The 27,506-nt window shown below is 44.0% G+C and overlaps 1 protein-coding gene across 1 annotated transcript; it reads right to left on the reverse strand.

The window, feature by feature from the left end:
• Window positions 1–27,506, reverse strand: slc46a3 (solute carrier family 46 member 3). Its single transcript, XM_046317810.1, has 6 exons — window positions 27,122–27,506; window positions 23,381–23,593; window positions 12,932–13,808; window positions 7,334–7,417; window positions 3,463–3,619; window positions 1–281 (listed from the first exon to the last, which is right to left on the reverse strand). Exons 2-6 carry the CDS (start codon window positions 23,561–23,563, stop codon window positions 167–169), a joined length of 1,416 nt encoding a protein of 471 aa, XP_046173766.1. The 5' UTR covers window positions 23,564–23,593; window positions 27,122–27,506; the 3' UTR covers window positions 1–166.

A 27,506-nucleotide genomic window follows, 5' to 3' on the forward strand; every position in this document is an offset into this window, starting at 1 on the left:
TGGGTGACACACGTGCTAATGGTGCATATAGGGCTTTAATAGCAGAGCAGTTGACCTGAGGTAATCTATCTCTCCGATGGATTTATCCTCCGAGGATTAAAAGTGTAGCTCCGTCTGTCAGAACAGACATAGAGAGAGAAAAGAGAAAAGTGCTCCAGGCCTCGTCTCAGGTGAGGGGAGGATTATCGTTCTCTTCCCCAGCGAGACCTTCCTCTCCAGGGATGAGGGCCTCCGTCTCCTTGGCCTCTTTACCTTCTTCCACTCCCAGCAGCCCCACACCCCTGGAGGACACAGACAGACACACAGAGACAGACACACACAGAGAGAGAGACAGGCCGTCATTGAAAATAAGAATTTGTTCTTAACTGACTTGCCTGGTTAAATAAAGGTCAAATTAAAACATGTGCCGAATAGAACATGTGTAGACTTTACCATGAAATGCTTACTGACAAGCCCTTAACCAACAATGCAGAGTTATAAAGTAAGAAAAGATGAGCAAATAATAAAGAAAAAAATATATAAGGAAATGAGGGATAGCGAGGGGACAGGGAAGTCATAGTAGCTAAGCAATGACTCACCTGTCCAATGAAATGCCTAAAACAATGCTGTCATCAAGAGAAAAGGGTGGCTAACTTTGAAGAATCAAAAATATTAAATATATTTAGATTTGTTGAACACTTTTTTTGGTTACTATTTGATTAGAGAGCGAGAGCGAGAGAGGTGGTCATGGGTAGCGGCAGACAAAGACAAAAACAAAAATATAGCAGTAGTGTAGTAGTACAGGGGTAGTATAGCTGCAGTATAGGGGCAGTACAGCAGTAGTGTATTAGTATAGTAGTAGTATAGGGGTAGTATAGTAGTAGTGCAGTAGTATAGTAGTAGTGTAGTAGTATAGCAGTAGAATAGGGTTGGTGTAGTATTATGGGGTAGTGTAGTAGTATAGGGGTAGTATAGCAGTACTATATGGGACAGTATAGTAGGGGTATAGCAGCAGTGTAGTAGTAGTGTATGGACAGTATAGTAGCAGTATAGGGGTAGTATGGGGCAGTATAGGGGTAGTATAGTAGCAGTATAGGGGTAGTATAGGGGTAGTATAGTAGCAGTATGGGGGTAGTATTGGGGTAGTATAGTAGCAGTATAGGGGCAGTATAGTAGCAGTATATGGGGCAGTATAGTAGTAGTACAGGGGTAGTATAGTAGTAGTGTAGTAGTATAGTACAGGGGTAGTATAGTAGTAGTATAGTAGTAGTGTAGTAGTATAGGGGTATTATAGTAGTAGTGTAGTAGTATAGGGGTAGTATAGTAGTAGTGTAGTAGTATAGGGGTAGTATATAAGTAGTATAGTAGTAGTGTAGTAGTATAGGGGTAGTATAGTAGCAGTATATGGGCAGTATAGTGGCAGTATAGGGACAGTATAGTTGCAGTATAGGGGCAGTATAGTGGTAGTATAGGGGTACTATAGGGGCAGTATAGGGACAGTATAGTAGCAGTATAGGGGCAGTATAGGGCAGTATAGGGACAGTATAGGGACAGTATAGGAGCAGTATAGTAGCAGTATAGTAGCAGTATAGTAGCAGTATAGGGGTAGTATAGGGGTAGTATAGGGGTAGTATAGTAGCCGTATAGGGGTAGTATAGGGGCAGTATAGTAGCAGTATAGGGTACTATAGGGGCAGTATAGGGACAGTATAGTAGGGCAGTATAGTAGCAGTATAGGGGCAGTATAGGGGCAGTATAGGGGCAGTATAGGGGCAGTATAGGGGCAGTATAGGGGCAGTATAGGGGTACTATAGGGGCAGTATAGCGGCAGTATAGGGATAGTATAGTAGCAGTATAGGGGCAGTACAGGGGTAGTATAGGCGTAGTATAGTAGCAGTATGCGGGCAGTATAGGGTTAGTATAGGGGTAGTATAGTAGCAGTATAGGGGCAGTATAGAGGTAGTATATGGGAAGTATAGTAGCAATATAGGGGCAGTATAGGGGCAGTATATCGATAGTATAGTAGCCATATAGGGGTAGTATAGGGGCAGTATAGTAGCAGTATAGGGTACTGTAGGGGTAGTATAGTATCAGTATAGGGGTAGTATAGTAGCAGTATAAGGGTAGTATAGGGGTAGTATTGGGGTAGTGTAGTAGCAGTTTAGGGGTAGTATAGTAGCAGTATAAGGGTAGTATAGGGGTAGTATAGTAGCAGTATAAGGGCAGTATAGGGGCAGTACAATGGTAGTGTAGGGGTAGTATAGGGGAAGTATAGGGGCAGCATAGGGGCAGCATAGGGGCAGCATAGGGGTAGTATAGTAGTAGTGTAGGGGTAGTATAGTAGTAGCATAGTAGCAGTATAGTAATAGCACAGGGGCATTATAGGGGCAGTATAGTAGTAGTATAGGGGCAGTATAGTAGCAGTATAGGGTCAGCATAGTAGCAGTATAGGGGCAGTATAGTAGTAGTATGGGGGTAGTAAAGTAGTGGTATAGGGGTAGTATAGAAGTAGTATCGGGGTAGTAAAGTAGTATAGGGGTAGTATAGTAGTAGTATATGGGTAGTATAGAAGTAGTATAGGGGTAGTACAGTAGTAGTATAGGGGTAGTATAGTAGTAGTATATGGGTAGTATAGAAGTAGTATAGGGGCAGTATAGTAGTAGTATAGTAGTAGTATAGGGGTAGTATAGAAGTAGTATAGGGGTAGTATATGGGTAGTATAGTAGTACAGGGGTAGTATAGTAGTATAGTGGTAGTGTAGTAGTATAGGGGTAGTATAGTAGTAGTATATGGGTAGTATAGAAGTAGTATAGGGGCAGTATAGTAGTAGTATAGGGGTAGTATAGTAGTAGTATAGGGGTAGTATAGAAGTAGTATATGGGTAGTATATAGGTAGTATAGTAGTATAGTGGTAGTGTAGTAGCATAGGGGTAGTATAGTAGTATAGTGGTAGTGTAGTAGCATAGGGGTAGTATAGTATAGAAGTAGTATAGGGGTGGTAAAGTAGTAGTACAGGGGTAGTAGTATAGTGTATAGGGGTAAAGTAGTAGTATAGTAGTAGTATAGGGGTAGTATAGAAGTAGTACAGGGGTAGTATAGGGGTAGTAAAGTAGTGGTATAGGGGTAGTATAGGGGTAGTATAGTAGTAGTATGGGGGTAGTATAGGGGTAGTAAAGTAGTGGTATAGGGGTAGTGTAGTAGTGTAGGGGCAGTATAGTGGTAGTATAAGGGGATTATAGTAGTGGTATAGGGGTAGTAAAGTAGTGGCATAGTGGTAGTAAAGTAGTGGCATAGGGGTAGTATAGGTGTAGTAGTATAGGGGTAGTAGAGTAGTAGTACAGGGGTAGTATAGAAGTAGTATAGGGGTAGTATAGAAGTAGTATAGGGGTAGTATAGAAGTAGTATGATAGGGGCAGGAGAATAGCGGTAGTATAGTAGTAGTATAGGTCGCAGGAGAATAGGGGTAGTAGTATATAATACTCACGCTAGCATTGCCAAGGGGATGACACAGAGTCCAGCAGACAACAGGAAGCAGAATCCAGGGTACCAGGTTACCGTGGCAGCATAGAGACTACTGAACACAGCTATCGCCACACTGATGCTCACACTGTCCAGGCATGCCAAGCACGCAAACAACGCTCCTACACACACACACACACACACACACACACACACACACACACACACACACACACACACACACACACACACACACACACACACACACACACACACACACACACACACGAGAGAAAGACAATATACTGTCAGATATAAGTTCAAAGCTACATTAAAATACTGTAGCTTAACGTTGCCACATAGGTAAATCCCCCTACATGAAAATACTGTAGCCTAACATTACCACATAGGTAAATCACCCTACATTAAAATACTGTAGCCTAACTTTACCAAATAGGTAAATCACCCTACATTAAAATACTGTAGCCTAACTTTACCAAATAGGTAAATCACCCTACATTAAAATACTGTAGCCTAACTTTACCAAATAGGTAAATCACCCTACATTAAAATACTGTAGCCTAGCGTTGCCACATAGGTAAATCACCCTACATTAAAATACTGTAGCCTAACATTACCACATAGGTAAATCACCCTACGTTAAAATACTGTAGCCTAGCGTTACCACATAGGTAAATCACCCTACATTAAAATACTGTAGCCTAGCGTTACCACATAGGTAAATCACCCTACATTAAAATACTGTAGCCTAGCGTTACCACATAGGTAAATCACCCTAGTTAAAACAGGTGCAGTTAATACAGGTAATGAGTGGAGAAAAGGAGGGCTTCTTAAAGAAAAACTAAACCGGTCTGTGAGAGCCGGAATTCTTACTGGTTGGTAGGTCATTAAATACTTATGTCATGCAAATTAATTACTTAAAAATCATACAATTTGATTTTCTGGATTTTTGTTTTAGATTCCGTCTCACAGTTGAAGTGTTACCTATGATACAAATTACAGACCTCTACACGCTTTGTAAGTGGGAAAACCTGAAAAATCGGCAGTGTATCAAATACTTGTTCTCCCCACTGTAGGTAAATCCCCCTACATTAAAATACTGTAGCCAAGCGTTGTGAGACATGTCATAATGGTTGCCTTGCTTCCACATTATTGCCGCAAGTTCCATGGTTGCCATAGCGTCGTGAGGTAGCCTAGGCAGAGAGCTCTGTAAATATTGTACATATTTGATTGTTTTTTTAGTGTTGTTTTTGTAATTGTATATTTGAAAATCAACTTTTTTGGTTTTTGATAACTTGTTGATAGATTGATTAACTGTAATATCCGGCGGTGACTCATGAAATTGTAGGACTGATTATGACATTATGATATTTTGTTTGGCTTGGCTAGCTAGCTAGCTTGCTAATATGATTTGAATGACGCAGCAACACCAAATCAACAACATCGGATTCGGCCCTCTTTTGCCCCATTTCCTAGAGGAAGTGGAGTGCGGTGTGAGGGGGATACAGAGGCCTGCTTCTTCGTAGGAGGCTTTTCTGAACCACTGCTGAGGTGTGGTGGTCTTAATGGATTATTTAAAGTCACAACAAAAAAAACATTACCCAGGTGGTTGCTACATCTCAGTAGAGGACGATCCAGCCTAGCTACGGAAGAGGCACAAAGCGAGGGTCGTTCCACCTCAAAAAGCACCCGAAAGAGGATTTCAACACCCACCATGTCAGATTCTGAAATCGTTTTTGTTTCTAGAAACAGATAAGATTAACATTCCTGCAACATTATTTTCTTTTGTTATTTTGTCTCTAAGCTAATTTATTGCGTCGATATTGACCATTTTACGAGGCCCGTCTCTCAGATGTCTACCTGCCTACTTGTTACATATTTATTTATTTATTTAACTAGGCAAGTCAGTTAAGAACAAATTCTTATTTACAATGGCAGCCTACTGGAGGAACAGTGTGTTAACTGCCTTGTTCAGGGGCAGAACGACAGATTTTTACCTTGTCAGCTCGGGGATTCGATCTGGAAACCTTTCAGTTACTGGCCCAACGCTCTAACCACTAGGCTACCTGCCACCTCTACACTCTAACCACTAGGCTACCTGCCGCCCCTACGCTCTAACCACTAGGCTACCTGCCGCCCCTCCACTCTAACCACTAGGCTACCTGCCGCCCCTCCACTCTAACCACTAGGCTACCTGCCGCCCCTCCACTCTAACCACTAGTCTACCTGCCGCCCCTACACTCTAACCACTAGTCTACCTGCCGCCCCTACACTCTAACCACTAGTCTACCTGCCGCCCCTACACTCTAACCACTAGTCTACCTGCCGCCCCTACACTCTAACCACTAGGCTACCTGCCGCCCCTACACTCTAACCACTAGGCTACCTGCCGCCCCTACACTCTAACCACTAGGCTACCTGCCGCCCCTACACTCTAACCACTAGGCTACCTGCCGCACCTACACTCTAACCACTAGGCTACCTGCCGCCCCTACACTCTAACCACTAGGCTACCTGCCGCCCCTACACTCTAACCACTAGGCTACCTGCCGCCCCTACACTCTAACCACTAGTCTACCTGCCGCCCCTACACTCTAACCACTAGTCTACCTGCCGCCCCTACACTCTAACCACTAGTCTACCTGCCGCCCCTACACTCTAACCACTAGTCTACCTGCCGCCCCTACACTCTAACCACTAGGCTACCTGCCGCACCTACGATCTAACCACTAGGCTACCTGCCGCACCTACACTCTAACCACTAGGCTACCTGCCGCCTCTCCACTCTAACCACTAGTCTACCTGCCGCACCTACGATCTAACCACTAGGCTTCTCTCAATATACAGCACTGCTTATCATCTAAAGCTGAGGAAGACCGTCGCCCTATAACTGTCAGATCCCTACATTGGTAAATTGTTTTGTTTTTTGTTTATTTTGTTTTTAACGAGACTAAGATTGAAATCACAATATAAAATACATTGAGGATTATTATGATCTCTAACAATTCATATTTAACTAAATAGTAGTGTTTTTATGGTCTCCGCTCTAGTTCCCTGCGGCTAATCTGGGCGTATGGTCACCAGAGATGGCTTGAGCTGACAAATGAGCTAAAGACTGCATTACATAGACAATGTGTTTTACTAGAGATAGCTTAGGAGTAGAACAAGCCCTCACGGTCTCAAAATCATCCTTGCAACTGGGAAACTAAGCCAGGGTTAAGACAACAACCCTGTGCAGATAACGACCGGATGAACCCAGAGTGGCGTATGATGCTCTTTGGTCTGCATGAGGGGGGTTGAACCAACCATGACGAAGCATTCTTAGTGTCAGCTATCTGACTCTGCATTTGTGTAAAGGTTAGGTTACTTGGTCCAACACTCAAAGGTGGGGCGGGGTCGACCAGACACGACACCAGACAAGGGCCCCGTGACCAGACAAGGGCCCCGTGACCAGACAAGAGCCCCGTGACCAGACAAGGGCCCCGTGACCAGACAAGGGCCCCGTGACCAGACAAGGGCCCCGTGACCAGACAAGGGCCCGTGACCAGACAAGGGCCCCGTGAACAGACAAGGGCCAACCCCTCTCTGGTCTAACAACCTCTGTTTAAACAAACCATTGCTCAGCAATGCTAGGATGGCTTACATGCGTCAAACTCATTCCAAGTTGGGCCGAGTGTCTGCGGGTTTTCGCTCCACCCTTGTACTTAATTGATTAATTAAGTCAATAATTAGTAAGGAACGTCCCCTTATTTGATTGTCTAAGGTCTAATTGAAAGTTTTAAAAAAACTACAAACACGCAGCCCTTTCGAGGAATGAGTTTGAACGCATTAGTTATTAAGTTACTAGTTAAACTAAACATGTCCAAAACACTCACCCTGCTCGTTCTTCGATACAATCTTTGACATCATGGATCTCAGCACGGGGAATGGCATGATAGCCAGCAGCATTGGAAGCCTCACTGAGGAGAACAAACAGACAACATAAACAAAGAAAGAGAGACCGAGAGACAGAGAGGCAGAGAGACAGAGAGAGAGACAGAGAGAGAGACAGAGAGACAGAGACACAGAGAGACAGACAGAGAGACAGAGAGACAGAGACAGACAGAGACAGACAGAGAGAGAGACAGAGCGACAGAGACAGACCGAGAGACAGAGAGAGACAGAGAGAGACCGAGAGAGAGACCGAGAGGCAGAGAGAGACCGAGAGAGACCGAGAGAGAGACCGAGAGGCAGAGAGAGACCGAGAGAGAGACCGAGAGGCAGAGAGAGACCGAGAGAGAGACCGAGAGGCAGAGAGAGACCGAGAGAGAGACCGAGAGGCAGAGAGAGACCGAGAGGCAGAGAGAGACCGAGAGAGAGACCGAGAGGCAGAGAGAGACCGAGAGAGAGACCGAGAGGCAGAGAGAGACCGAGAGAGAGACCGAGAGGCAGAGAGAGACCGAGAGAGAGACCGAGAGAGAGACCGAGAGAGAGAGAGACCGAGAGAGAGAGAGACCGAGAGAGAGACCGAGAGGCAGAGAGAGACCGAGAGAGAGACCGAGAGAGAGAGAGACCGAGAGAGAGACCGAGAGGAGAGAGAGACCGAGAGAGAGACCGAGAGAGAGAGAGACAGAGAGAGAGACCGAGAGAGAGAGAGACCGAGAGAGAGAGAGACCGAGAGAGAGAGAGACCGAGAGAGAGAGAGACCGAGAGGCAGAGAGAGACCGAGAGAGACCGAGAGGCAGAGAGAGAGACCGAGAGAGAGACCGAGAGAGAGACCGAGAGAGAGAGAGAGACCGAGAGAGAGACCGAGAGAGACCGAGAGAGAGACCGAGAGAGACAGAGAGAGACCGAGAGGCAGAGAGAGACCGAGAGAGAGAGACCGAGAGAGAGACAGAGAGAGACAGAGAGAGACCGAGAGGCAGAGAGAGACCGAGAGGCAGAGAGAGACCGAGAGAGAGAGAGAGACCGAGAGAGAGAGACCGAGAGAGAGAGAGAGAGACCGAGAGAGAGAGACCGAGAGAGAGAGAGAGAGAGACAGAGAGAGACCGAGAGAGAGAGACAGAGAGAGACCGAGAGAGAGAGACCGAGAGAGAGAGAGACCGAGAGAGAGAGAGACCGAGAGAGAGAGACAGAGAGAGAGACCGAGAGAGACAGAGAGAGAGACCGAGAGAGAGACCGAGAGAGACCGAGAGAGAGACCGAGAGAGACAGAGAGAGAGACCGAGAGAGACACCGAGAGAGACACCGAGAGAGACACCGAGAGAGACACCGAGAGAGACACCGAGAGAGACACCGAGAGACACCGAGAGACACCGAGAGACACCGAGAGACACCGAGAGACAGACAGACAGACAGAGGGAGGGAGCGAGAGAGACAGAGGGAGAGAGAGAGACAGAGGGAGACACAGAGAGACACAGAGACAGAGAGACAGAGAGACAGGGAGAGATAGAGAGAGCCCACAGACAAAAACAGACCCCATTGAGCCCCAGGACAGCAACACAATTAGACCCAACCAGATCATGAGAAAACAAAAAGAGAACTACTTGAGACATTGGAAAGAATTTAACAAAAAACAGAGCATACTAGAATGCTATTTGGCCCTAAACAGAGAGTACACAGCGATAGAATACCTGACCACTGTGACTGACCCAAAAGTAAGGAAAGCTTTGACTATGTACAGACTCAATGAGCATAGCCTTGCTATTGAGAAAGGCCGCTGCAGGCAGATCTGGCTCTCAAGAGAAGACAGGCTATGTGCTCACTGCCCACAAAATTATGTGGAAACTGAACTGCACTTCCTGACAAATGTATGACCATATTAGAGACACATATTTCCCTCAGATTACACAGACCCACAAATAATTTTAAAACAAATCCAAATTTGATAAACTCTCATATCTACTGGGTGAAATACCACAGTGTCCCATCACAGCAGCAAGATTTGTGACCTGTTGCCACAAGAGCAACCAGTGAAGAACAAACACCATTGTAAATACAACCCATATTTATGTTTATTTATTTTCCCTTTTGTACTTTAACTATTTGCACATAATGACATTTTATTATTTTGGAACCTTTGTGAGTGTAATGTTTACTGTTTATTTTTATTGTTCATATATATATATATATATTATTGTGGATTTCACTTTTTATATTGCTTTGGCAATGTAAACATATGTTTCCCATACCAATAAAACCCATTCAATTGAAATTCAACTGAGAGAGGATTAACATCACATGATTGACTCGCTGGGTTCGCAATTGACTGAACAGAGGTTATGTAAGTTTGTCTTTTTTAGTTTCTCCCCTTTTTGGAAAAGAGCCAAGATAAAGACCTGAATATTATGGTTTGTTGTCTTTCTATCTGGTTTCACAATGATAAAGAAACGCAGTCAGGGTCATTCCACCTCAAAAAGCCCCATAAAGTGGATTTCAACACCCCATCACGTCAGATTGTTCTGAAATCATTTATGTTGTTCGAAACAGATAATATTAACATTCCTGCAACATTATTTGATAGAAATGTAATTTGCTCTCTAAGCTAATGTGATTGCATCGAAATTGACCATTTTAATTTAGGTGATTCAGATCATTTTAAATAAATATAGTATCTAACATGCGATTTGGACCTAACTTTCTTCTAACAAGAACTTAGAGATGAGGAATCCAAAGGAATGGTTAAAACCACCCATGGACCCCCCCCCCCCATATCCCACGGACCCCCCACACCCTACCCCCCCATAACCTACGGAACCCCTACACCAACAACAGTATCAGTTCTCTCTGTCTGACCATTAATATGGAGCTGCTGCTTAGAGTACTGTTTCTTTATACTACGTAATGTATTCTCAGTGAATTTGGTGAGGTTTCCACCCCCCCCTCCCCTGTTCAGAGAAAATTAGTCATTGAAGTTGCTAGGTTTTATGTCCCATCTAGAGGCGAAAGAAACACACAACTATTTAAGCCGGGGTGCTGGCTAGCGGAGTAGAACACTTGAAAAATTAATAGGTGAGCCGCACGCTCTCGGAGCTCAGATGCAATAACCTAATAAACAACGTTTAGACAGACAAGCTGTTTTCATCAGGGTATGATGTCCCACCCAGCCTGATAGACTAGTCTCATAGACTAGACGTAACATAGTAAAAGTAAATCCTGGACACTCAAACTAGTATGATATGTTACGTTTGGTATGGTTGCATAAGACAAAGTTACTTAAGGCAAAAAAAACGTAAGGTGGTTGGTCAGGGTGGATGGGTGATCGTGTAACGTGAACGTCTAGCAACCCAAAGGTTGTGTGTTCGAATCGAATCACGGACAACTTTAGCATTTGACCTAATTAGCAACCTTGCAACTACTTACTACTTTGTAGCTACTTTGCAACTTCTTAGCATGTTAGCTAACCCTTACCCTAACCTAACCTTAATCCCTTACCCTAATGTTAGCCACCTAGCTAACATTAACCACCTAGCTAAACATTAACCACCTAGCTCACATTAGACACCTAGCTAACATTAGACACCTAGCTAACATTAGACACCTAGCTAACATTAGACACCTAGCTAACATTAGACACCTAGCTAACATTAGACACCTAGCTAACATTAGACACCTAGCTCACAAAATGGATGATGGACATCCACAAATTAATACATACCATACAAAATATAACATATCATACTAATTGGAGTGTCCCGGATTTACGTTTACTATGTGACGTCTACCCTCGAGTCCAGGTTGTCCCATCCTACATCCTGATATTACCAGATTCTGGCCACTAGATGGTGCTGCTCCTGCTACATTGGTTTCCTTACCCTGCAAGAAGACTATCGACAAGGTATGTCAGCAACCCATCCTTTGGTTTTGTTGGCCACTGTTTCATTTTACATTACATTTACATTTAAGTCATTTAGCAGACGCTCTTATCCAGAGCGACTTACAAATTGGTGCATTCACCTTATGACATCCAGTGGGACAGTCACTTAACAATAGTGCATCTAAAACTTAGGGGGGGTGGGGTGAGAGGATTACTTAACCTATCCTAGGTATTCCTTAAAGAGGTGGGGTTTCAGGTGTCTCCGGAAGGTGGTGATTGACTCCGCTGTCCTGGCGTCGTGAGGGAGTTTGTTCCACCATTGGGGGGCCAGGGCAGCGAACAGTTTTGACTGGGCTGAGCGGGAGCTGTACTTCCTCAGTGGTAGGGAGGCGAGCAGGCCAGAGGTGGATGAACGCAGTGCCCTTGTTTGGGTGTAGGGCCTGATCAGAGCCTGATCAGAGCCTGGAGGTACTGAGGTGCCGTTTCAAATGCTAACTTTTTTAGCAACTGTGGGAAAAAGTCCAATGCAAGTCAATGGTACCTATATTAGCATGTTCACACTTCATGATCAAATCTAATTTGGTTAATTTAGTGTAAATGTAATTTAGGTGAACTATCCCTTTAACATTGAGGTGGGGTGAGGGTGATTCTCTTAATCACCCAATAGCAGGAACTGCACCATCTAGTGGTCAGAATCTGGTAATATCAGCATGTCGGACACAAATCTAACAAATGTAATGACTAATTTCTCTGAACAAGGGAGAAAAAGAATAATCTAAAACCCCCGAACCGCAGCACCATACTACCAGTCAAACAGAGAACTGATACTGTACACTCAGTCAGTGGGTGGCTGGGTGACCACTTCATTTTTATTCCTCATGTCAAACCTATTATTAGAAGAAAAAAAGTAGGCCCAAATGGGATGTTGGGTACTATATTTATTGAATATTATATTTACTATATTTATTGAATATTAGATTAATTATATAAATGAAAAATAGGCCAATTTGGGTGTAATAAATTAGCTTCAAATTATACTTCAAGAAAATAATGTTGTATGAATGCTAATCTTATCCATTTCTAAGTACGGAAACCATTTCAGAACAATCTGAGATGGTGGGCGTCGTGACATGAAACGACCGGTCAGTCATGTCACAGTAAAACTATATGGTTCCATTTATACGACCATATAAACCTTTACAGGTGATGTTTATGGCCTTCAATTTGCCCTTTCTGCTTACACTTATCCTTTCAGATCGACACGAGGTAGCTAGAGGTAGGCTCCGAGGTAGGCTCGGAGGTGTTCCTGACCACCAGATCAGACTAACTGGGGCCCAGAGTTGTTCCTAAACACCAGACCAGACTAACTGGGGCCCAGAGTTGTTCCTAAACACCAGACCAGACTAAATGGGGCCCAGAGGTGTTCCAGCTCAGGAATAACTCCAGGCCCAAGGCATAAGTTAACCAACACTTGGCTCACATCAGGGTTGGGGTCAATTCCATTTAAATTAAATTCAGTTAACTCATATTTCCATTGAATTATATTGACAAAAAATTCAGAATAGGAATTTCAGTTTACTTGCTGAATTAAAATGGAATTGACCCCAACCCTGGCTCACAGTGTAGAGTTCTCTTTTCACAAAACTATGTTACCATTGAAAATCCTCTTTATTCCTTACCCAGGAACATCATGAGCGTGGTCTTGGCGAAGGCCACCAGGGTCATGCCCGCCATGACACTCAGTATCCCTATGAGAATGATGACGAGGTTGGGCACGCCGCAGCGAGAGAACACCGTCACGCCCACGAAGCTGGTCAGGAACACCGTGGTGGACAGCGCCGAGCCGTAGCCAATCAGAATCTCGGTCCAGCACAGCGGCTGATTGAGCTCGTACAGCGTGATCATGGAGAGCCCGCCCATGTTGGCGAAGGAGAAGGAGGAGAAGAGGAGCAGGAGGAGCACAAGGAGGATATTGCGCCTCCTGCTGGCCCCTGCAAACAGCTGGTAGACCCCGCAGGCCAGCTGATGCATGGCGGTGCGGCGCGGAGATCCGTCCAGGGGGTCATCTGGAGGTCGTTGGAGCGTCTCCTCCAGGATGAAGACGGCGTAGAGCAGGTTGAAACACTGCAACAGAGCAGAGGTGAAGAAGGGCCAGTTGAAGCCTGCTGCTTGGAGGAAGTATCCCGTAGAGAGAGAGGCCACTCCAGACAGCAGGCCGATCACCATGTCTATCCCGGCCATACGCAGGGTCTTCTGCTGTCCGTCCTCACACAGGTCAGCGATGTAGGAGAAACAGCCACCCAGTAATGTCCCCGAGCCCCCGAACAGGGCGCTGACGAACGACGAGACGATGAGGAGGTAGAGGTCGAGCTCGAAGAAGGAGACGGCCAGGAAAGACAGGGCGTAGAAGAGAGAGCCAATCAGAGGCAGGATGATGGTGATCTTGCGTCCGCGCTGGTCGCTGTAGGCAACGAGGATGAGGGTGACTGCCAGAGAGGGGATCATGGAGAAGAGCTCAGTGTAGAGGGAGAAGAGAGACGCCGCCTTCTGCACCTCCTATAACAAACATGAAAAAGAACAAGGTAAAGAGAGAGAAAGAGAGCGAGACAGAGAGAGAGAGAGACAGAGAAGAGACAAACTATATTAACATCAACATGGAGAAGAGCTCGGTGTAGAGGGAGAAGAGACAAACTATATTAACATCAACATGGAGAAGAGCTCAGTGTCGAGGGAGAAGAGACAAACTATATTAACATCAACATGGAGAAGAGCTCAGTGTAGAGGGAGAAGAGACAAACTATATTAACATCAACATGGAGAAGAGCTCAGTGTAGAGGGAGAAGAGACAAACTATATTAACATCAACATGGAGAAGAGCTCGAGGGAGAAGAGACAAACTATATTAACATCAACATGGAGAAGAGCTCGGTATCGAGGGAGAAGAGACAAACTATATTAACATCAACATGGAGAAGAGCTCGGTATCGAGGGAGAAGAGACAAACTATATTAACATCAACATGGAGAAGAGCTCGGTATCGAGGGAGAAGAGACAAACTATATTAACATCAACATGGAGAAGAGCTCGAGAGGGAGAAGAGACAAACTATATTAACATCAACATGGAGAAGAGCTCAGTGTAGAGGGAGAAGAGACAAACTATATTAACATCAACATGGAGAAGAGCTCGGAGACAAACTATATTAACATCAACATGGAGAAGATCGATCGGGAGAAGAGACAAACTATATTAACATCAACATGGAGAAGAGCTCGGTATCGAGGGAGAAGAGACAAACTATATTAACATCAACATGGAGAAGAGCTCGGTATCGAGGGAGAAGAGACAAACTATATTAACATCAACATGGAGAAGAGCTCGGTATCAAGGGAGAAGAGACAAACTATATTAACATCAACATGGAGAAGAGCTCGGTATCGAGGGAGAAGAGACAAACTATATTAACATCAACATGGAGAAGAGCTCGGTGTAGAGGGAGAAGAGACAAACTATATTAACATCAACATGGAGAAGAGCTCGGTGTAGAGGGAGAAGAGACAAACTATATTAACATCAACATGGAGAAGAGCTCAGTGTAGAGGGAGAAGAGACAAACTATATTAACATCAACATGGAGAAGAGCTCGGTGTAGAGGGAGAAGAGACAAACTATATTAACATCAACATGGAGAAGAGCTCGGTATCGAGGGAGAAGAGACAAACTATATTAACATCAACATGGAGAAGAGCTCGGTGTAGAGGGAGAAGAGACAAACTATATTAACATCAACATGGAGAAGAGCTCAGTGTAGAGGGAGAAGAGACAAACTATATTAACATCAACATGGAGAAGAGCTCAGTGTAGAGGGAGAAGAGACAAACTATATTAACATCAACATGGAGAAGAGCTCAGTGTAGAGGGAGAAGAGACAAACTATATTAACATCAACATGGAGAAGAGCTCGGTATCGAGGGAGAAGAGACAAACTATATTAACATCAACATGGAGAAGAGCTCAGTGTAGAGGGAGAAGAGACAAACTATATTAACATCAACATGGAGAAGAGCTTGGTATCGAGGGAGAAGAGACAAACTATATTAACATCAACATGGAGAAGAGCTCGGTATCGAGGGAGAAGAGACAAACAAACAAACAACATGAAGGTGAGGGAGGGGATCATGGAGCAGAGATTTTGTGACTGAAGCAAAATCGTTGTTTTTAGCTGGAGTGCCGTGTGTGTTTACCCCAGATAATAAAAACACAATCAGTTAAAACACACAAGGTAATGGATAATAGCCACAGGAGGAAAACACACAGTCGGACCAGGAGATAAAGTGCCTTGCGAAAGTATTCGGCCCCCTTGAACTTTGCGACCTTTTGCCACATTTCAGGCTTCAAACATAAAGATATAAAACTGTATTTTTTTTGTGAAGAATCAACAACAAGTGGGACACAATCAATGAAGTGGAACGACATTTATTGGATATTTCAAACTTTTTTAACAAATCAAAAATTGAAAAATTGGGCGTGCAAAATTATTCAGCCCCCTTAAGTTAATACTTTGTAGCGCCACCCTTTGCTGCGATTACAGCTGTAAGTCGCTTGGGGTATGTCTCTATCAGTTTTGCACACCGAGAGACTGACATTTTTCCCATTCCTCCTTGCAAAACAGCTCGAGCTCAGTGAGGTTGGATGGAGAGCATTTGTAAACAGCAGTTTTCAGTTCTTTCCACAGATTCTCGATTGGATTCAGGTCTGGACTTTGACTTGGCCATTCTAACACCTGGATATGTTTATTTTTGAACCATTCCATTGTAGATTTTGCTTTATGTTTTGGATCATTGTCTTGTTGGAAGACAAATCTCCGTCCCAGTCTCAGGTCTTTTGCAGACTCCATCAGGTTTTCTTCCAGAATGATCCTGTATTTGGCTCCATCCATCTTCCCATCAATTTTAACCATCTTCCCTGTCCCTGCTGAAGAAAAGCAGGCCCAAACCATGATGCTGCCACCACCACGTTTGACAGTGGGGACGATGTGTTCAGGGTGATGAGCTTTTACGCCAAACATAACGTTTTGCATTGTTGCCAAAAAGTTCAATTTTGGTTTCATCTGACCAGAGCACCTTCTTCCACATGTTTGGTGTGTCTCCCAGGTGGCTTGTGGCAAACTTTAAACAACACTTTTTATGGATATCTTTAAGAAATGGCTTTCTTCTTGCCACTCTTTCATAAAGGCCAGATTTGTGCAATATATGACAGATTGTTGTCCTATGGACAGTCTCCCACCTCAGCTTTAGATCTCTGCAGTTCATCCAGAGTGATCATGGGCCTCTTGGCTGCATCTCTGATCACTCTTCTCCTTGTATGAGCTGAAAGTTTAGAGGGACGGCCAGGTCTTGGTAGATTTGCAGTGGTCTGATACTCCTTCCTTCCATTTCAATATTATTGCTTGCACAGTGCTCCTTGGGATGTTTAAAGCTTGGGAAATCTTTTGTATCCAAATCCAGCTTTAAACTTCTTCACACCAGTATCTCGGACCTGCCTGGTGTGTTCCTTGTTCTTCATGATGCTCTCTGCGCTTTTAACGGACCTCTGAGACTATCACAATGCAGGTGCATTTATACGGAGACTTGATTACACACAGGTGGATTGTATTTATCATCATTAGTCATTTAGGTCAACATTGGATCATTCAGAGATCCTCACTGAACTTCTGGAGAGAGTTTGCTGCACTGAAAGTAAAGGGGCTGAATAATTTTGCACGCCCAATTTTTCCGTTTTTAATTTGTTAAAAAAGTTTGAAATATCCAATAAATGTCGTTCCACTTCATTGATTGTGTCCCACTTGTTGTTGATTCTTCACAAAAAAAAATACAGTTTTATATCTTTATGTTTGAAGCCTGAAATGTGGCAAAAGGTCGCAAAGTTCAAGGGGGCCGAATACTTTCGCAAGGCACTGTAACCATGACAAATTACGGACTACATTCCACAGAACACCAGACTCTCTTTATCCACAGTGATTCACTTCTGATTTGACGCAAAATCATAAAAATAAAAAGAGAGGAAGTATACAACAGAAAAAAGGAGAAATGTGACAACGCTCTGCTCTGTTATAGGCCAGTAGACAGCTCTACAGGGAAATATAATGTTATTTATGTCAATCAGGCTTCAAGCAGAAATAAACTTAACTCTCGTCTCAACCACAACAGGTGTAGATGTGGTTCTTGACTTTTCAAACCCAAAACAAGAAGGCTTTTTTTCCCCCTGATCAACAAGTCATTCAGACATCTTTTCTCTGTGTCTTTCAATGGCCACTGACGGTCTTTTCAGACTAGGCTATAACAGAATAGCATGAAGGCTCTGCTTAGCCAATCAACCAAATCAACTGGAGAAACCAGTTGAAACCAGTCTAATGAGACGTGACCTTTCCTAGTTGGTTACAGTCTAACCATGTTAATAATTACAGTAGCCTGCTAGCTGGCTCTGACACTTATTGGATGAGGCACGGCTTGCAAACTATCACCGATTACAAAGGGAAGCCCAGACGTGAGCTGCCCCAGTGACGCGAGCCTACCGGATGAGCTAAATGCCTTCTATGCTTGCTACGAGGCAAGCAACACCGAACCATGCATGAGAGCACCAGCTAGTCCGGACGACTGTGTGATCACGCTATAAGTAGCCGATGTGAGTAATAACTTTAAACAGGTTAACGTTAACAAGCCAGACAGATTACCAGGAAGTATATTCCAAGCATGCTCTGACCTCTACTTGACCCAGTCTGTAATAACAACATGTTTAAATCAGACCAACACAAGTCCCTGTACCCAAGAACGCCAAAGTAACCTGTCTAAATGACTATCACCCTGTAGCACTCACATCTGTAGCCATGAAATGCTTTGAAAGGCTGACCATGGCTCACATGAACAACATCATCCCAGATACCCTCCAATTCACCAACACAGTCGTGAAGAGGGCATGACAATGTCTCTTTCCCCCTCAAGAGGCTGAAAAGATTTGTCATGGGCTTGCAGATCCTCAAAAAAGGTCTACAGCTGCACCATTGATACCATTTTGACAATCTCCATCACCACCTGGTATGGACACTGTTTGGCATCAAACAGTGGACGCTACAGAGAGTAGTGGGTACGGCCCAGACCTCTATACCAGGCGGTGTCAGAGGAAGGCCCTACAGAGGGTAGTGGGTACGGCCCAGTACATCACCGGGGCCGAGCTCCCTGCCATCCAGGACCTCTATACCAGGCGGTGTCAGAGGAAGGCCCTACAGAGGGTAGTGGGTACGGCCCAGTACATCACCGGGGCCGAGCTCCCTGCCATCCAGGACCTCTATACCAGGCGGTGTCAGAGGAAGGCCCTAAAAATGGTCAAAGACTTCAGCCACCCAAGTCATAGACTGTTCTCTCTGCTACAGCACGGAAAGCGGTACCAACGCACCAAGTCTGGAACTATCAAGACCCTGAACAGCTTCTACCCCCCCAAGCCATAAGACTGACGAATAGTTAACCAAATAACTACCCGGACTGTCTGCATTGACCCTTTTTGCACAAATGTATACATATTTTGCTACTGTTCATTATATAATCCTTTTGCCTGGTCACTTTAACCCTACCTATACTGTATATATGTACATATCTACCTCAACTACCTCGTACCCCTGCACATCGACAATGGTACTGATACTCCCTGTATATATATGATTCAGAACATGAAGAACCATATTTGTCTTGGTAAAAAAAAAGAAGAAGAATTTTATAACATAAGGAAGGGAAATTTCACAACTATAAACACTACGTGGACAAAAGTATGTGGACACCCTTTCAAATGAATGGATCCGGGCTATTTCAGCCACACCCGTTGCTGACAAGTGTATAAAATAGAGCAAACAGCCATGTAATCTCCATAGACAAAACATTGGCAGTAGAAGATCTCAGTGACTTTCAACATGGCACCGTCATAGGATGCCACCTTTCCAACAAGTCTGTTTCTGCCCTTCTAGAGCTGCCCCCCGGTCATCTGTAAATATGGTTATTGTGAAGTGGAAACGTCTAGGAGCAACAAAGGCTTAGCCGCGAAGTGATTGGCCAAACAAACTCACAGAACGGGACCGCCGAGTGCTGTAGCGCGTAAGAATCGTCTGTTCTAGGTTGCAACACTCACTAGCGAGTTCCGAACTGCCTCTGGAAGCAACGTCAGTAAAATACGGGTTCGTCGGAAGCTTCGTGAAATGGGTTTCCATGGACGAGCAGCTGCACACAAGCCTAAGATCACCATGCACAATGTCAAGGGTCAGCTGGAGTGGTGTGAAGCTCGCTGCCATTGGACTGGGGAGCAGTGGAAATGCGTTCTCTAGAGTGATGAATCACGCTTCACTGTCTGGCAGTCCGACGGACTAATCTGGGTTTGGCGGATGCCAGGAGAATGCTACCTGCCCCTATGCATAGTGCCAACTGTAAAGTTTGGTGGAGGAGGAATAATGGTCTGGGTCTGTTTTTCATGGTTCGGGCCCGTTAGAGCCAGTGAAGGGAAATCTTAACACTACAGCATACAATGACATTCTAGACGATTCTGTGCTTCCAACTTTGTGGCAACAGTTTGCGGAAGGCCCTTTCCTGTTTCAATGCCCCCGTACACAAATCGAGGTCTATACAGAAATGGTTTGTCGAGATCGGTGTGGAAGAACTTGACAGGCCTGCACAGAGCCCTGACCTCAACCACACCGAACACCTCTGGGATGAATTGGAACACCGGCTACGTGCCAGGCCTAATCACCTGACCCCACTAATGCTCGTGGCTGAATTGAAGCAAGTCCCTACAGCAATGTTCCAACATCTAGTGGAAAGCCTTCCCAGAAGAGTGGAGGCTGTTATAACAGCAATGTTCCAACATCTAGTGGAAAGCCTTCCCAGAAGAGTGGAGGCTGTTATAGTGGAAAGCCTTCCCAGAAGAGTGGAGGCTGTTATAGCAGCAATGTTCCAACATCTAGTGGAAAGCCTTCCCAGAAGAGTGGAGGCTGTTATATCAGCAACGGAGGCACCAACTCCATATTAATGGCCACGATTTTGGAAATGAGATGTTTGACGAGTCAGTGTCCACATACTTATGTTTCTAAAATCCCCTAAGGGAAAAAACAAATGGTGGAAAAACTATTGGAACCATTTCCCCGTTTGACCGCTAGGTTTTATGGGTACTATGACACCTCCGCTGTGGGGCTCTATCTACATAAATGATTTAGAGGATCAGAAGAGAAGAGCAGAAACGCTGACATCGTGCCTCCACGCTCCCAGCTTGTTGACCGAACAGAAGCAAACTATGGGAATACTTGGATTACAAAGCAGATGAGGGCCAGCCCACAGGAACAACGAAGCCAAAGGTTTTACAAAGCAGTGCAGGGAAGGAGGTTTACTTCCAAAACTTACATTAAAAAAAAATGTACTATTTTACACATGACATTTGCACTGCAATGTTGTCGTTATTCTAATAAATTATAATTATTTTTAAGTAACAATGACATGAACAGAGTTTATGCATGACATTCATGTGAGCATTATAATAATAATTATACATAATATTTATTATATTAATAATTATTATAATTATAATAATAAATAAATAAATATTTCTACAGTAACTAACCTGTTGGTTGTTGTTGTTAGAGACAGGGTAGGTGGTGTTGGTTTGGGTTTCTACAGTAACTAACCTGTTGGTTGTTGTTAGAGACAGGGTAGGTGGTGTTGGTTTGGGTTTCTATAGTAACTAACCTGTTGGTTGTTGTTAGAGACAGGGTAGGTGGTGTTGGTTTGGGTTTCTACAGTAACTAACCTGTTGGTTGTTGTTAGAGACAGGGTAGGTGGTGTTGGTTTGGGTTTCTAGGTGGTGTTGGTTTGCGTTTCAGTAACTAACCTGTTGGTTGTTGTTAGAGACAGGGTAGGTGGTGTTGGTTTGGGTTTCTACAGTAACTAACCTGTTGGTTGTTGTTAGAGACAGGGTAGGTGGTGTTGGTTTGGGTTTCTATAGTAACTAACCTGTTGGTTGTTGTCAGAGTAGGTGGTGTTGGTTTGGGTTTCTAAGTAACTAACCTGTTACTAGTAGGTGGTGTTGGTTTGGGTTTCTACAGTAACTAACCTGTTGGTTGTTGTTAGAGACAGGGTAGGTGGTGTTGGTTTGGGTTTCTATAGTAACTAACCTGTTGGTTGTTGTTAGAGACAGGGTAGGTGGTGTTGGTTTGGGTTTCTATAGTAACTAACCTGTTGGTTGTTGTCAGAGACAGGGTAGGTGGTGTTGGTTTGGGTTTCTATAGTAACTAACCTGTTGGTTGTTGTCAGAGACAGGGTAGGTGGTGTTGGTTTGGGTTTCTACAGTAACTAACCTGTTGGTTGTTGTTAGAGACAGGGTAGGTGGTGTTGGTTTGGGTTTCTATAGTAACTAACCTGTTGGTTGTTGTTAGAGACAGGGTAGGTGGTGTTGGTTTGGGTTTCTACAGTAACTAACCTGTTGGTTGTTGTTAGAGACAGGGTAGGTGGTGTTGGTTTGGGTTTCTACAGTAACTAACCTGTTGGTTGTTGTTAGAGACAGGGTAGGTGGTGTTGGTTTGTTTTTGGGTTTCTACAGTAACTAACCTGTTGTAACTAACCTGTTGTTGTTAGAGACAGGGTAGGTGTGTGTTGGTTTGGGTTTCAGGGTAGGTGGTGTTGGTTTACAGTAACTAACCTGTTGGTTGTTGTTAGAGACAGGGTAGGTGGTGTTGGTTTGGGTTTCTATAGTAACTAACCTGTTGGTTGTTGTTAGAGACAGGGTAGGTGGTGTTGGTTTGGGTTTCTATAGTAACTAACCTGTTGGTTGTTGTCAGAGACAGGGTAGGTGGTGTTGGTTTGGGTTTCTACAGTAACTAACCTGTTGGTTGTTGTCAGAGACAGGGTAGGTGGTGTTGGTTTGGGTTTCTACAGTAACTAACCTGTTGGTTGTTGTTAGAGACAGGGTAGGTGGTGTTGGTTTGGGTTTCTACAGTAACTAACCTGTTGGTTGTTGTTAGAGACAGGGTAGGTGGTGTTGGTTTGGGTTTCTACAGTAACTAACCTGTTGGTTGTTGTTAGAGACAGGGTAGGTGGTGTTGGTTTGGGTTTCTACAGTAACTAACCTGTTGGTTGTTGTTAGAGACAGGGTAGGTGGTGTTGGTTTGGGTTTCTACAGTAACTAACCTGTTGGTTGTTGTTAGAGACAGGGTAGGTGGTGTTGGTTTGGGTTTCTACAGTAACTAACCTGTTGGTTGTTGTTAGAGACAGGGTAGGTGGTGTTGGTTTGGGTTTCTATAGTAACTAACCTGTTGGTTGTTGTTAGAGACAGGGTAGGTGGTGTTGGTTTGGGTTTCTATAGTAACTAACCTGTTGGTTGTTGTCAGAGAAAGGGTAGGTGGTGTTGGTTTGGGTTTCTACAGTAACTAACCTGTTGGTTGTTGTCAGAGACAGGGTAGGTGGTGTTGGTTTGGGTTTCTACAGTAACTAACCTGTTGGTTGTTGTCAGAGACAGGGTAGGTGGTGTTGGTTTGGGTTTCTACAGTAACTAACCTGTTGGTTGTTGTCATAGACAGGGTAGGTGGTGTTGGTTTGGGTTTCTACAGTAACTAACCTGTTGGTTGTTGTTAGAGACAGGGTAGGTGGTGTTGGTTTGGGTTTCTACAGTAACTAACCTGTTGGTTGTTGTTAGAGACAGGGTAGATGGTGTTGGTTTGGGTTTCTACAGTAACTAACCTGTTGGTTGTTGTTAGAGACAGGGTAGGTGGTGTTGGTTTGGGTTTCTACAGTAACTAACCTGTTGGTTGTTGTTAGAGACAGGGTAGGTGGTGTTGGTTTGGGTTTCTACAGTAACTAACCTGTTGGTTGTTGTTAGAGACAGGGTAGGTGGTGTTGGTTTGGGTTTCTACAGTAACTAACCTGTTGGTTGTTGTTAGAGACAGGGTAGGTGGTGTTGGTTTGGGTTTCTACAGTAACTAACCTGTTGGTTGTTGTTAGAGACAGGGTAGGTGGTGTTGGTTTGGGTTTCTATAGTAACTAACCTGTTGGTTGTTGTCAGAGACAGGGTAGGTGGTGTTGGTTTGGGTTTCTACAGTAACTAACCTCATGGTGGCTGCTGGTGTTGGAAGGATCGCAGCGTGAGGTGTTGTCAGAGACAGGGTAGGTTGTGTTGGTCATCTCCTGCCATAGTCTCCTGTACACATACTGTTGTACCAAGGGGTAGATCAGGAAACTGGCAAAGGAATAGAAGGCTACCAGTGGCTCTACCAGGAATAACCCCTTCATTCTTCTCAGGGGGAGTGGACAAACAGACCCCTAGAAGACAAGGTAGGAGAGTTCAGTATACAGACAGAATGACAGACCGACCCCTGGAAGACAAGGTAGGAGAGTTCAGTATACAGACAGAATGACAGACCGACCCCTGGAAGCCAAGGTTAGTAGATAAATACAAACCTGGCAACATAATAGATCCTAGACACTAAGAAGAGATGGCAGCATTAATTTATTGTTTGTATTTTTAAAAACATTTTAGTTAACCTTTAATTAAGTAGGCAAGTCAGTTAAGAACCCATTCTCATTTACAATGACGGCCTACCCTGGACAGCGCTGGGCCAATTGTACACCGCCCTATGGGACTCCCCATCACGTCCGGATGTGATACAGCCTGGATTTGAACCAGGGACTGCAGTGACGCCTCTTGCACTGAGATGCAGTGCCTTAGACCGCTGCGTCACTCGGGAGTTACTGGGAACGTTTACCCTACATATTTATCCTGTTGCTTTCCTTATTGTTACTTAAAACAACAACATACACTGAGTCTACAAAATATTACGGACACACTAACTAATATTGAGTTGCACTTTTGCCTTCAGAACAGACTCAATTGGTCGGGGCATGGACTCTAAACGGAAAGCGTTCCACAGGGATGTTGGCCCATGTAGACTCCAATGCTTCCCACAGCTGTGTCATGTTGGCTGGATGTCCTTTGAGTGGTGGACCGTTCTTGATACACGCGGGAAACTGTTGAGCGTGAAAAACCCAGCAGTGTTGCAGTTCGTGACTCAAACCGGTGTGCCTGGCACCTACTAACATACCCTGTTTAAAGGGTTAGGGGAGGGGTGGTAGGGTTAGGGGAGGTTAGGGGACAATAATAAAGGAAAATATGATATATTGTCTTGAAGGCCGGCATCCCAGAATCGCCTCTTCACTGTTGACATTGAGACTGGTGTTTTGAAGGTACTATTTAATGAAGCTGCCAGTTGAGGACTTGTGAGGCGTCTGTTTCTTGCTCAGTTGTGCCCCGGGGCCTCACACTCCTCTTTCTATTCTGGTTAGAGACAATTTGTGCTGTTCTGTGAAGGGAGTAGTACACAGCATTGTATGAGATTTTCAGTTTCTTGGCAATTTCTCGCATGGAATAGCATTCATTTCTCAGAACAAGAATAGACTGACGAGTTTCAGAAGAAAGTTCTTTGTTTCCTGCCATTTTAAGCCTGTAATCAAACCCAAAAATGCTGATGCTCCAGATACTCAACTAGTCTAAAGAAGCCTGTTGTAATTGCTTCTTTAAATCAGAACAACAGTTTTCAGCTCTGCTAACATAAATGCAAAAGGGTTTTCTAATGATCAATTAGCCTTTTAAAAATTATAAACTTGGATTAGCTATAACACAACGTGCCATTGGAACACAGGAGTGATGGTTGCTGATAATGGGCCTCTGTACGCCTATGTAGATATTCCATAAAAAATCTACCGTTTCCAGCTACAATAGTCATTTACAACATTAACAATGTCTACACTGTATTGCTGATCAATTTTATGTTATTTTAATGGACAAAATCAAGGACATTTCTAAGTGACCCCAAACTTTTGAACGGAGTACAACTCTTTGTACAATCCCGTAGTTTGCTACTACTACATCATAATTTGCAAATTAATTAATTTAAAATCCTACAATGTGATTTTCTGGATTTTTTTCCCTCATTTTGTCTGTCAAAGTTGAAGTGTACCTATGATGAACATTACAGGGCTCTCTCATCTTTTTCAGTGGGAGAACTTGCACAATTGGTGGCTGACTAAATACTTTTTTGCCCCACTGTATATAAATAATCAGGCTGAAATGTCAGGAAGTCTTTTCATAACAGCAGTTACACTAAAAGGGCATTATCATAATTTTCAGTTTCACAGTATTAATTCCAACCTCATAGTGTGGAAATATATATAGAACACAGTGCGAATATATTTAAAACAAAGGAAAAAATCATGTTTTTGACTGCACTGGGCCTTTAAAACACTTGACTATTTTAATGTATTGTTTCTTTAATACAGGTGTAACCTGGAGACGGATTCTAAAACAAGAGAGTCAGAGGAGCACACGTGTATTTATCCTGTTGTTTTCATCATTGTCTCAGCAAACAACAGCATAGTTAAATACACTCTTCTTACTCACGTGGCTAGATGTTCCCTATGAAGAACCATGCAGTGGGAAAGGAGAATATGAGAGAGAGAGAGAGAGAGAGAGAGAGAGAGAGAGAGAGAGAGAGAGAGAGAGAGAGAGACGGAGACAGAGACAGAGAGACAGAGAGAGAGAGAGAGAGAGAGAGAGAGACAGAGAGAGAGACAGAGAGACAGAGACAGAGAGACAGAGAGAGAGAGACAGAGAGAGAGACAGAGACAGAGACAGAGAGAGAGACAGAGACAGAGAGACAAGAGAGACAGAGAGACAAGAGAGACAGACAGAGAGAGACAAGAGAGACAGACAGAGACAGAGACAGACAGAGAGAGACAGAGACAGAGAGACAAGAGAGACAGACAGAGAGACAGACAGAGAGAGAGACAGAGACAGAGACAGAGACAGACAAGAGAGACAAGAGAGAGAGACAGAGACAGACAGAGAGAGAGAGACAGAGAGACAAGAGAGACAGAGAGACAAGAGAGACAGAGAGACAAGAGAGACAGAGAGACAAGAGAGACAGACAGAGACAGACAGAGACAGACAAGAGAGAGAGAGAGACAGAGACAGACAAGAGAGACAAGAGAGACAGAGACAGACAAGAGAGACAAGAGAGAGAGACAGAGACAGACAGAGAGAGAGAGACAGAGACAGAGAGAGAGACAGAGAGAGAGACAGAGAGACAAGATAGACAGAGAGACAAGAGAGACAAGAGAGACAGACAGAGACAGACAAGAGAGAGAGAGACAGAGACAGACAAGAGAGACAAGAGAGAGAGACAGAGACAGACAGAGAGAGAGAGACAGAGACAGAGAGACAGACAGAGAGAGACAGACAAAGAATGTCAAGTCACACCAGCTGTGATATGTAGAAGCCTACACTCCTCTTCAAGAAGTCATACCCAGCCTAATGAGGTTATGGCTTGCTATCGTTGAGGATTTATATGGGTAGACCCAGCCTGTATATACACTGTACATGCAATTAAGACAACGCCGGTGCCAATAAGTTCCGAGCTTACTGTACGCTACGGTCTTAATTAATTCATCGGGATATGTTTAGAGATTGGAATATCAGCCAACATAGAGTATTTTTGCCAACGAGTATCAAATAAAAACACTGACTTATTGTAAACAATTAAAAATAATTAAACAACAACACATTTGTCAAACAAATGTTCCCGTTCTGACCTATAGCTAGTTCAGTTACATGTGAACCTGTAACTGGGCAGAGACGATTAATTTCTCCTGCCCAGATACTGGTTTAAGTTACATGATGATGATGATGTGTCTGTATTATCTGAAACACAGACAATACATTTCACTGACTGATCACTTTTATAGGACAAGGGAAATGCATGACATCAGTGTTCAAAAACAGAAACAATGTCTCACCTTTTAGTTCGTCATTTGGTGAAGAGTGATTATCTACAAACTATCTCTCTCTCTCCAAAAAATACCAGATCGCTCTTCTTGGATGTTTAGACCATTCCTACTGACATCTGTACCGTGTTTATGGCGCTATACTTCCCGATCCACGGTCCACGGCTAGTTACCACAGCGACAAAGTCATACTCATGACTAAACCCCGCCTATTTCTACAATTTATCTAATTAAAATCAAACGTTAAGCCTTACGCGAACCTTAACCTCAATGATAACCTTATGTCTAACCCTAACCTTAAATTAAAACCAAAAATAAAATGTTTGTTTTCATGAATTTTTACGATATAGACAGTTTTGACTTTGCGGCTGTGGTACAACCCAAATCCGACCGCTTA

This window comes from Oncorhynchus gorbuscha, linkage group LG20 (assembly GCF_021184085.1).
Source record: "Oncorhynchus gorbuscha isolate QuinsamMale2020 ecotype Even-year linkage group LG20, OgorEven_v1.0, whole genome shotgun sequence".
Lineage (NCBI taxonomy): Eukaryota > Metazoa > Chordata > Actinopteri > Salmoniformes > Salmonidae > Oncorhynchus > Oncorhynchus gorbuscha.

Excerpts from the sequence above, each read along its gene's own strand:
- slc46a3 (XM_046317810.1), bottom strand. The coding sequence starts at position 23,563 with ATGAAGGGGTTATTCCTGGTAGAGCCACTGGTAGCCTTCTATTCCTTT. Across the intron at positions 13,809-23,380 it reads ACACCAGCAGCCACCATGAG|GAGGTGCAGAAGGCGGCGTC; the intron begins GTTAGTTACTGT and ends TGTTTGTTATAG. Across the intron at positions 282-3,462 it reads ATCCCCTTGGCAATGCTAGC|GGGTGTGGGGCTGCTGGGAG; the intron begins GTGAGTATTATA and ends TGTGTCCTCCAG.